Raw genomic sequence first — 12083 nt, forward strand, 5'->3', positions numbered from 1 at the left:
GCCTTCTCCCTCTGCCTGTGTCTCTGCCTCTCTCTCTCTCTGTGACTATCATAAATAAATAAAAATTAAAAAAAAAAAAAAAAAACTTAGTAAAAAGAGTATGCAAAATATCCCATTAATCACTTCTATGTTGATGCTGAATGATAATGTTTTAAATAGATCAGGTTAAACTATAACTACTAAAATAAATTTTACTTGTTTCTCCTTCTTATTGTCATAACTCAAATATTTTAAATTATGAGTGATTCATATCATCTCATTGCTCCTGGACAGTGCTTTGCCAAACCTTGGGAAAGAGAATTTTCCCCAAGAAATTGTAAAACTGACTCATAAACCTACTGATTAGGTGTCAGAAGACTACTATTGACCTTTGTGTACAAAATACCTTATATAAACAAATATTACATACTTAAGAATTACTTCCAAAGATTATTCTCTAAGGCATTGAATTATTGGTAACAAAAAAGAAAGGATGAATACTAATGGGCAGGGACTACAGTTTGCAACTGTGGACAATTCCCCTAATGCTTAGTTCTAACCACTGGAGAACCACATAAGCAAGGCAGTATAGGGAACGGGAATATAAACACAGCTGCCAGTGGGATTATAGTATTCATGGGACAGATGGCAGCTGATATACACATAATCAAAACAACATTACTATAAACTTAAATACACAAACATGATCAAAGCCTTAAAAATTCTCAAAACAATCAGAAATAATGAAAAAAAATTAACTAGATTATACTACCATAAAGCTTAAAAGATTATAGTGGGGGTGGAAGCAGGCATACAGTGTGAAGATATGCATTCTAACAGGACTAAAAATTAATGTTAATAAGAAAACTATTTTATTCACCCATGATCTGCTCAATTCATCGTGAATTGGATCTAACTTGCTAATGGAAATTTAAGTTTGGCACTTAAAGACACACTCACGGATGTCACGTATGCCTGTAGACATCCCCACCATTTTGTTCTTTCCATGTTTAAAAAGAGGCTAGATCACTGAGACAACATGACACTTGGCAGGCAGTGTAAGGTTAAACATGGATACAAAATCGGTCTGTGTAAGATCATAGGTAGTAACAGCCTACAGCAAATTTATCTACTGTGTTTGTTGTATATCGAGTTAAATTTTCACCAACTGGATGAACTCCCAATTGAAGAACCACAAAACACACTGAGAATCCTGACAAGTTGATTCTATTGAGGGAATCAAAGAGGCCAGTTTAACTTTATATCATGCTTATGCGAATTTCATGCACAAAGACTTGCTTTGAACACACCAAGTACCCATCAAGAAAATAACTATTTACTTAAACAAGAACCTTTAATCAATTCAAGATTTCTCTACCTTGTCTCTCATATGTGCCACCAATCCAAAGTAACACCGAGCAAGGAACACAGAATAAACATTTACCATTTTTCTTAAACTCTTCAGTATTTACCCTTATATATTATCATGTTGGGAACACTGAGCATTTTGAAATGTCTCTCTAGACATTTTAGAAAGTCTTTTTTAGTATAAATATCATTCTGCTTTAGAAAGTAAGATATTGGGGACGCCTGGGTGGCTCAGTGGTTGAGTGCCTCCCTTCGGCCCAGGGCGTGATCCTGGAGTCCCGGGATCGAGTCCCACATCGGGCTCCCTGCGTGGAGCCTGCTTCTCCCTCTGCCTGTGTCTCTGCCTCTCATGAATAAATAAATAAAATCTTAAAAAAAAAAAAAAAAAGAAAGAAATAAGACATTTGTTATCCACAAATATTTAGGCACAATATTTATGAAATACAAATGATAAAAATATAATACTTACAGTATTTTACGAAATCTTTCTGAAAATCCTTTCTGGTGTTGACAAAAGCACGTCCTCTCTCAGTTCCAACAACAAACACATCTGTCTCATACACTGCAATGCAGGCCACTTCTGCCTTGGACTTGGCCAGTTCTTTACACTAAAATACAAATAACAAACCTTATGTTATATACAGATGTCTGAAAGTACTATTTCTGCTGGATGGATAAAAAAATCTTATCACTTCAATTGTCTTATTACAGTAACTGGAATTAGATGAAGTTCCTAGTTTCTGGCCTTAGATCATCATATAAAAAGAGAGTCACCGTTTTTTATAGGTATCTCTCTTTATAGATAGTTTCTAACCCCAATTTTAAACAGGAAAAGAGAATTTATAAAAAAAAAAAAAAAAAAAGGCAGAAATCCCTCGTAACCTGTGATAGGTCAAATTCCCATGAAGCAGACTCAGATTTCTACCCAGGCTTTGTGGAGAGTACTCTCTCAATAGCAACACCCAGGAGATGTGACAGATGCAGGTTTCGGCAGAGGGGAAGTTGATCACTGGTGCAACTGCATCTGGAGAGCTCTGGAGCTGGGATGGCCCTCCCATAGAAAGGGGAGACCTTGGGCAAGGGATCCTCAAATACTCGCAGCAGCTGGGAGGATTATTGCCATTAGTCAAAAGGGAAGTCTGAAGCCACATCACAACATCCACTATGTTGGGACGCCTGGGTGGCTCAGCAGTTAAGCATCTGTCTTCGGCTCAGGGTGTGATCCCAGGATCCAGAATCGAGTCCCACATCGCGCTCCCTGCATGCAGCCTGCTTCTCCCTCTGCCTGTGTCTCTGCCTCTCTTTCTGTGTCTCTCATGAATAAATAAAATCTTTAAAAAAATAATAATAAAATCTTTAAAAATAGTAATAATCCAGTGAATGGTTGGTATTAAAGAGTACTGTACCTTAGATATTTCTCTGTAAATTAACATACTATTTGCCTACTTTTCAACTATGTTAATAGTGTTTTTTCCTATTGATTCATAAAAATATCTCACCTATTTTAGGCATTAGAAAAGATGTTTCTGGAATTAAATAGGATTATATATTTTTCTTCTGGTTAAATTTGTCCTAATATATTATTTTCTTTTACTCATCTAGAATTTTAACTTGACATACTATAAAGACTTGAATTGGGGGATTTTCTTTTGCCTTTTTTTTTTTTTTCCGGTCAAACACACTATGTTCTCTGTCATTTGTTGCAAACTACAGTTTTCCTCTATTTGGATTTTATTTACACAATAACCATCATAAATAGAAATTATTTGCATGATATTGATCTAAAACATTATTTTGGATAAATAATTTTATGCCAACTGAGATGATCACAAATCTTTTGAAATATAATAAAGCCACAGCATAGAACTTCTGACCTAGAGGTAAGCTAACAATTGTTCCCAGCATGAAGAATAATGCTGCCCTATCATTTTGTTAACATTTTATTTACATGAGATATACAGTAGCTGCTCACCTGAAAGGAAGTGTGTGGTGAGGGTGTGAGGGTGTGTGCCTATTTTATCCACACTTAGGTGGACATCCGTCTCACCAAAGGCAGTATTTATGAAACAACAAAGCAAGATTCATGTATTGCCCTGGATTATATGAAAGAAATCTGTTAAACATAAATTCAAAGCTACTGTTTGCAAAACAAGAAACTGCCTAAGACACTGGTAGGTAAACAACTGAAATTAAATGTAAAAAGTTAAACAGGTAAGTTAAGAACATTCTAAAACATGGTAATAAAATCATTTGAAAGGCTTATATTAACTATTATTCAAGCAAAAGTACTCTTCTTCTAAAACCAAAAAACATGCAAGTTTACAAAAAAAAAAAAAAAAAATCAATCTCACCTATGAGCTCAAGCCTATTCAACTACAGACATTTTCTAGAACTATAAAGCCATCTCACCATGGACTCCAGAGCAGACATGAGGAATGTCACCACCATCCTGCTCTCTGAGGACTCCTCATCTTCAACGGGCAGGGTAGACATTGCTACTTGAGCCATGATCCCTAGGAAAGAAATAGAAAGTGAGTGGCAGAAATTCACAATGTCCTTCCAAACAGACATTCAGAGCTATGAGAGTCCTCCACAGGCTGCCTAATTTAGTCTTCTTGCCTAAGAGAAAAGCAGCTCAGGAACTGACCAATTTGTCAAAAACTCCCATCCTCTAAGAGAGAAAAATCAGTCCTCTAACTTTCCAGCTAATTTCTACAAAATTAGGCCAGTATAGTCTCCAAAATAAACTCAGATGTCATCAACAACCAGTTAAAATTTCTCCCAATAGAGGGGTGCCTGCGTGGCTCAGTCAGTTAACCGTCTACCTTCAACTCAGGTCATGATCCCCGGGTGCTGAGATTGAGTCCCTAGTTGGACTCCCTGCTCGGCAGGGAGCCTGCTTCTCCCTCTCCTTCGGCTCATGCTCTCCGTCTCTCAAATAAATTCAAAACAAACAAAAATTGCCCCAAGCGAGAGTCAGAGGTGAGGCATTCCACCATCCAGTGACAGTTTATCACAGTTCAACATAGGACATAGATGCAACGCTCCCCCTCCCTCCCAGGCACATGTGCAGTGGGTAAGACAGAAGGACGCTGGATGAAGAGAATTTCTTTATTCTTACTAAGAAGAAAATAGGTGGCAGGACAAATAACATCTAAGATTACTTTATAATACAGCACTATTGCTCTCTTTAGAAAACATTTTCTGATACCTAGCTATCAGCAAGGAACTTCAGCTGAATCTCCAACACTATAAAAATGCAACACATAGAGACGCCTGGGTGGCTCAGCGGAAGAGCATCTGCCTTTGGCTCAGGACATGATCCTGGGATCTGAGATAGAGTCCCACCTCAGGCTACCTGCATGGAGCCTGCTACTCCCTCTGCCTGTGTCCGTGTCTCTCTCTCTCTCTATCTCTCATAAATAAATAAATAAAATCTTTAATTTAAAAAAAAAAAGCCCTTGACATAAGAGTTCGAAAAAAATTTTAAATAAATAAATAAATAAATAAATAAATAAATAAATAAATAACGCAGCACATAAACACTAAATAGGAGAAATTGGAACCTTTGTATACGGCTGTTAGGAATAGAAGATGGTGTATGCATGGTGGAAAACAATTTGCCGGTTCCTTAAAAATCCAACAGAATTACCGTGACACAGCCAATTCCACTTCTGGGTATATACCCAAAAGAAACGAAAGCAGGCACTCAGATACATCTATATACCCATGTTCACAGAAACGTTACTCACAATAGCCAAGAGGTGGAAACAACCCAGATGTCCACTGTCAGCTCAATGGAAGCACAAAATGGGATACATACATACAATGGAATAGAATTCAGCCTTAAAGAGAAAAGTTCTGAGACATGCTACAACATAAATGAACCTTGAAAAGATTATCCTAAATGAAATAAGCTAGACAAATATTATGATTCTACTCATATGAGATATCTATATAATAGTCAAACTCACAGAGACAGAGTATAGAATGATGGTCACCAGGGACTGGGAGGAGTGTGTAGTGGGGATTTATTGTTAATATGCACAGAATTTTAGTTTGGGATGATGAAAAGTTCTGCAACTAAATAGTGGTGATGGTTGCAAAACAATATGAACGTGCCTAATGCCAAGGATGGTTAAGATGGTAAATTTTGTTATGTCTATCTTATAAAAATTTAAAATTGAAGGGGTGCCTGGCTGGCTCAGTCAGTAAAGCATGCAACCCCTGATCTCAGGATAATGAGGTCGAGCTCCACACTGGGCACAGAGCTTTAAAAAAAAAAAAAAAAAAAATGAAAATTGAAAAGCAAAAACATGTCACATAAAGACACTCAAAAGCATATTTTAAAAATCAAAAGCCAAAATCAAAAGCATATTTTTAAAATACTAATACTGGGGCACCTGGGTGGCTCAGTGGGTTAAATGTCTGACTCTTGATTTTTGGCTCAGTTCATGATGTCAGGGTAGTGAGATCAAACCCCTAGGATGGCTCTGTGCTGGACGTGGAGCCTGCTTAAGATTCTCTCTCTCTCTCCCTCTGTCCCTCCCCCAATATCTACCCCAGCGCCTGGGCTCTCTCAAAAAAAAAAAAAAAAAAAACAAAAAGAACACTAACACTAAAAAAAACTTTTTCTAGGAGCACCTGGCTGGCTCAGTTGGTAGAATGTGTGACTCTTGATCTTGGAGTCCTAAATTCAAGCCCCACATTGGGCATAGAGCTTACTTTAAAAAAATAAATAAATAAATAAAATGGGGGCAGCCCGGGTGGCTCAGCAGTTTAGTGCTGTCTTCAGCCCAGGGTGTGGTCCTAGGGACCCGGGATCGAGTCCTGCATCAGGCTCCCTGCATGGATGGAATGGAGCCTGCTTCTCCCTCTGCCTGTGTCTGTGCCTTTCTCTCTGTCTCTCTGTGTCTCTCATGAATAAATAAATAAAATCTTAAAAAAAAAAAAAATGTGCTCTTGCTCCACCATCTCTTACCAGGTAAGTTACCTGCTAGGCTAGATTTGGGCATCAGCAAGTAAAGTGTACATACTTAGGAAATAACACTTTACAACAGAAAACAATAACAAAAACAACTGACACTTATCCCTGAATCTGTGAACACATAGAAGCAATTTTGTTTTTCAAAACAAGATCTCTATCCTGGATAGAGATAGAATCAGGAAAAGCAGGATTAAGCAAGAGAATGCTTAAGACACAGAAATTACTTTCCCTAATAGCCTGAGTCCCATTCTTTTCTCCTGAATACATAAGTTTAAGTAAATTTATACTGAAATGTGGCTCAAAATGGACAACAAAGGGATATTATCTTGCCATAATCAGAATATACTGTCATTATTTCTGAAAGTTCATAGTAATTCTTAGCTAATCTCACTTTTCCAGGTGCCTGGGTGTCTCAGTCGCTGAAGTGTCTGCCTTTGGCTCAGGTCATGGGAACTGGGACCTAGCCCTGCTTTGGGATCCCTGCTCAGCTGGTAGTCTGCTTCTCCCTCTCCCTCTGCCTCTGCTCCTCCTTCTGGCTGTGCTCTCTTTCAAATAAATAAATAAAATCTTTAAAAACAAACAAAAAAAAAAAAATAAAAGAACTAATCTCACTTTTCCTTCAATTCTCCAGAAAGAGATAAGGGAGACGTGAGAAGGGAGACATGTTCTCATTTTACAAATTTAATGATATGTCAAAGGTTACAGCCACATTCCGTGCCAGAACACAACACTGGGACAATTTTCTGCCCACTACAATCTCTACCTCTCACCTTCAACTGCCAGAAATCTGCCATGAGGTCATTCACACTCAATCAGTGTTAAGAAATGGGAGAAAGACACCAAACTGACAGCCCTACAGGGATGCCACAGGCGACGACAACTTCTCTGGAAGTATCCTAGCATAGCACTCATCAATGGAAAGAATCTTGGAGGTGACCAATCCAATAGGGTTTGATGGGGAAGGGCGTGTTTTGTTTGGGGCTTTCTGGCTAAAGAAAAGTATTCATTGCATCACAACAGAAATTCTCTGGACTATTCTTTGCCCATCCGGATAGGTCGGGTCATTTCTCTAGATCATCTTGAGTCAAGACTATTCAAGGACCACTCTCCCTGCAACCCTCACCTGGTGACTGCTACCCTTCTCTTTCCCAGGAAAGAACTGCCATCACACAGTGGCAGTGACAACGGACACCAGGGACACACACCAGCCCAGGCTGCTGACACAAGCTTATGGCACACGAGTCATGACAGGCACTGGCAGACTGGCAGACTGGCAGACAGGCTGGAGGTCGCCAGACCACTAAGCAGCTCTGAGACCTCCTGTGAGTAAAGACACTAAATCAACCACTTCCTTAGAAATCTCATTTCACCTCTGACCTTTTTTTTTTTTAATTTATTCATGAGAGACACAGAGAGAGAGAGAGAGAGAGAGAGAGAGAGAGGCAGAGACACAGGCAGAGGGAGAAGCAGGCTCCACGCAGGGGGCCCGACGTGGGACTCGATCCTGGGTCTCCAGGATCAGGCCCTGGGCGGAAGGCGGCACTAAACCGCTGAGCCACCCAGGCTGCCCTCACCTCTGACCTTTTATGAGCCCCCTCATTTTAAACAGGAATTAGACCCAAAAAAAGAATTAAAGATCTATTCACTATACCCATCATGCTTTATTGATGATCTATTTCAGAGTCACAACAACCCTATGAGGGAGAAAGAATAAGAGTACAAAAGCACAAAAGAAGTATATTCACAGAGCTTAGAAAAAAGAACTCCTGGATTATTTTAAACCGTGTGTGTGTGTGTCTGTGTGTGTGTGTGTGTGTGTCTGTGTGTGTGTGTCACTAGAAATGAACAACAAAAAAATTACCACTGAAAGCAACTAAAATGGGAGTTAGCTCTGTACTCATATTCTTTGGAACAAAAAGGAGAATGAACAAAATGATCATATACTCCATAAGTAAATACAAAAGAAAATAGTGGATCCTTTTGAATCTTTTATATACGGAAAAGGAGGAAAAATTGACCTGAGACAATTTGCAGAGTGAACCCATGTTAGACAAGAGAACGACTTCTGATTTCCGGATTTGTAACAGAAAGTCCTTGCTCCCCACTGTGTATCTCTGATGCTGTCTTGGGAAAGGAGACCTTACAAAGAGCTCAGGTCATCTCTTTATAAGGCAGTCATCCAAGTCAGTCAAGGAACAACCTGGTGGAAATCCCATTAGAGACATACTATCCAAAATGGCAGTGAATAGCCCCATGTAACTATTTTATTTTTTTAAAGATTTTATTTATTTATTCATGAGAGACACACAGAAAGAGAGGCAGAGACACAGGCAGAGGAAGAAGCAGGCTCCATGCAGGGAACCCGACGTGGGACTCGATCCCGGGGCTCCAGGATCACACCCAAAGCTGAAAGCGGCGCTAAACCACTAAGCCACCAGGGCTGCCCTAACTATTTTATTTAAATTTAAACTTTTAGCATTACTAGTCACCTTCCAAGTGTTCCATATCCACATGTAGCTGGTGGTTACTATATTTAAGATCAAAGAACATTTTCTTCATCACAAAAACTATACAGCTACAGAGGTTAAACAATGTTGAGGAAGTTCATTTAAACTTATTCATGGAAAAAAAAATTTTAAAAATAAACTTATTCATGAGAAGTAATTCTCATGACTCCTTGAGCCAGTGTGGTGGGGGTAGCTGTAACAAGAATTAACCAAGGAAAAAGATCATTCATGGGAACATAAACCAGGATACAAAGGTCCACTATAATGCCATCTGGGCATTCTTCACTGCCAACCTACCAAGGATTGATTTTTTTTTTTAAGATTTTATTTATTTATTTATTCATGGAGACACAGAGAGAGAGGCAGAGACACAGGCAGAAGGAGAAGCAGGCTCCCTGCAAGGAGCCCGATGAGGGACTTGATCCAGGGACTCCAGGATCACATCCTGAGTCAAAGACACATGCTCAACGGCTGAGCCACCCAGGCATCCCCCAAGGATTGATTATTGATATTAAGAGTATCCCCACAGGAAAAAATAAAAAAAATTTAAAAAGAGTATCCCCACAGAACAGAGTAGCAAAGTAGGTTTCCTGAGTAGAACACTCAAGTACAGTTTTATGATATGCTACAGTTAAAATGTATGAGACATCGAAGACAGATTCTCATGATAAATTAGTAAAATTCCAAAGAGGATAACCCACTATCAGTGCAGTGAACTTGCCTCAATGATCAACAAGCACTGTGTACTTGCAGCCACATTCCATATTTTAACAGGACAAATTATTATTTATACAGCTACATAATAGCCCATCAAAATGGAGTCATACAATTTCTCTGAACATTTTCATAAATATACCTTTTGCCGTTATTTCCATATTTTAAAATTCTTAATACTGAAATAGATAAGTAGTATAAACACTTGTATTTTAAAAGGTTTATTTATTTGAAAGAGAGAGAGAGAGGGATGCCTGGGTGGCTTAGCGGCTGAGCATCTGCCTTCAACTCAGGGCATGATCCCAGGATCTGGGATTGAGTCCCACATCGGGCTCCCTGCGAGGAACTTGCTTCTCTTCTCCTTCTGCTGAGGTCTCTGCCTCTCCTTCTTTGTGTCTCTCATGAATAAATAAGTAAATCTTAAAAAATAGAGAGAGAGGGCAGCCTGGGTGGCTCAGCAATTTAGCGCCGCCTTCAGCCCAGGGCGTGATCCTGGGTCTCCAGGATCCTTGAGTCCCATGTAGGGCTCCCTGCAAGGGGCCTCCTTCTCCCTCTGCCTGTGTCTCTGCCTCTCTCCCTCTCTCTCTGTGTCTCTCATGAATAAATAAAATCTTAAAAAGAGAGAGAGAGAGAGCACAAGTGGGGGGAAGGAACAGGCAGAGGGAGGGAAAGGGTGTCCCAACCAGCACCCCCCTAAGCACAAAGCCTGATGTGGGGCTCCATCCCCTGACTCTGAGATCATGACCTAGGCCAAGATCAAGAGTCTGACACCCAACTGACTGAGTCACCCAGGCTCTCCAATAAGTAGCATGAATATCTTTATAGCTCTTGATACCTAATGCCAAAACTTTTATTGTTCCCATAATTGCTTAAAATATACTAAATTTGGGATGCCTGGGTGGCTCAGCAGTTGAGCATCTGTCTTTATCTCAGGGCATGATCCCAGAGTCCCAGATGGAGTCCCGCATCAGGCTCCCTGTGAGGAGACTGCTTCTCCCTCTACCTCTGTCTCTGCCTCTGCCTCTCTATATATATCTCTCATGAATAAATAGTCTTAAAAAAAAAAAACAACAACATACACACACACACACACACACACACACACACACACACTCTAAATTTGAGGTGACTGGCTAGCTCTATCAGTACAGCAGCATATGACTCCTGATCTCAGGGTCATGAGTTTAAGCTTCATGTCGAGTGTAGAGATTACTTTTTAAAAGTTCCTTTTTGGGGTAGCCCTGGTGGCACAGTGGTTTAGCGCCGCCTGCAGCCCAGGGCATGATACTGGAGACCTGGGATGAGTCCCAGGTCAGGCTCTCTGCATGGGGCCTGCTTCTCCCTCTGCCTGTGTCTCTGCCTCTCTCTCTTTGTGTCTCTATGAATAAACAAATTTAAAAAAATAATAATATAAAAGTTCATTTTTTTAAAAATAGTAATAAAATAAAACATACTAAATTCATCGGCCTCAAAAACTATTTTGAAGAGCTAGGACCTAATCTCTATGAATATCTCATTACTACCAAAGTTAATCAATTTCCTTGCTCACTAAAGAAACACTTTTCATAGTTTTGTTATTTGTATTTCTTCTTAGGTGACTCAGATCCTATGCCCATTACTAAGTCGATGTCTGATGGCTTCATATTTACATAAGTTGTCAATAAATTTCTTTTTTTTTTTTTAAACTAGGCTCCATGCCCAACATGGAGCTTGAAGTCACAACCCCGAGATTGAGAATCACATGCTCTACCAAGTGAGCCAGCCAGGTGCCCCAAAATTATCAATAAGTTTCAATCCCAATTCATTCTTTCAATTTTGATTATGAGTCACTCCTTGATTATTCACAGCTTTTGTATATGTCTTAATTCTGTATTTTCAAATGCAGTATTTTTCTTTTTGCTTTACCCAAGTTTTCATTTTTTTTAGCCACATACTTAAGACAAGTCTTTGTTTATTCTTTTTTGCATCTCAATACTTTCCTTCTGCCTGAAGTTAATCCTTTAAAATTTCCTTCCCATGGCAAACTGTTTTTGTTTGCTCAAAGTCCTTATTCTTGTAAGGTATTTTCACTGGAATAGAAATCTAGGTCGACTGCTTCTTTCAGCACAGTGAGGTTACTTCATTATAAACTGGCTTCCACTGCTGCTATTCAAAAGTCATCTGGAGTCTCCTTTGAAGGTAATCCCCCTTCCCCCCGCCCCCTGCTGTTTTTATGATGTTTTCTTTCTTTGGTATTCCATAATTTCACTATGCATCTAGATGTACTTTTTTTTATTCAGCATGTCCTTCCCTGGGCTTCCTGACTAAAGATTCCGTTGGGGCAAATTCTCAGCTCTTGTCTCTCTTCACATATATTGTCTCCATCCTGGTTCTTAGTCTCCCACCCTACTGAGATTCAGATGGAATGTTATGTTAGTCCTTAAGACTATATATACCCTCTTCTGTATTTTTCTCATTTGTCCTCTCTTAAGTAAACTATTTCTTCAGACTCACTTTCCATTTCATGAATTCTTTCTTTATCTGTGCTT

General features: G+C 39.4%; 1 protein-coding gene across 23 annotated transcripts in view; it reads right to left on the reverse strand.

The window, feature by feature from the left end:
- GTF2I (general transcription factor IIi) overlaps positions 1-12083 on the reverse strand; it is a 115106-nt gene that overhangs the window by 82119 nt on the left and 20904 nt on the right. For all 23 annotated transcript variants that reach the window (XM_072752817.1, XM_072752834.1, XM_072752816.1 and 20 more), the window contains 2 exons: positions 3757-3860; positions 1817-1955 (listed from right to left, as the gene is read on the reverse strand). In XM_072752817.1, coding sequence (XP_072608918.1) covers positions 1817-1955; positions 3757-3855 — 238 coding nt within the window. In that variant the 5' untranslated portion in view covers positions 3856-3860. The remainder of the gene's footprint in view (positions 1-1816; positions 1956-3756; positions 3861-12083) is intronic.

Source organism: Vulpes vulpes, chromosome 3 (genome assembly GCF_048418805.1).
Source record: "Vulpes vulpes isolate BD-2025 chromosome 3, VulVul3, whole genome shotgun sequence".
NCBI lineage: Eukaryota > Metazoa > Chordata > Mammalia > Carnivora > Canidae > Vulpes > Vulpes vulpes.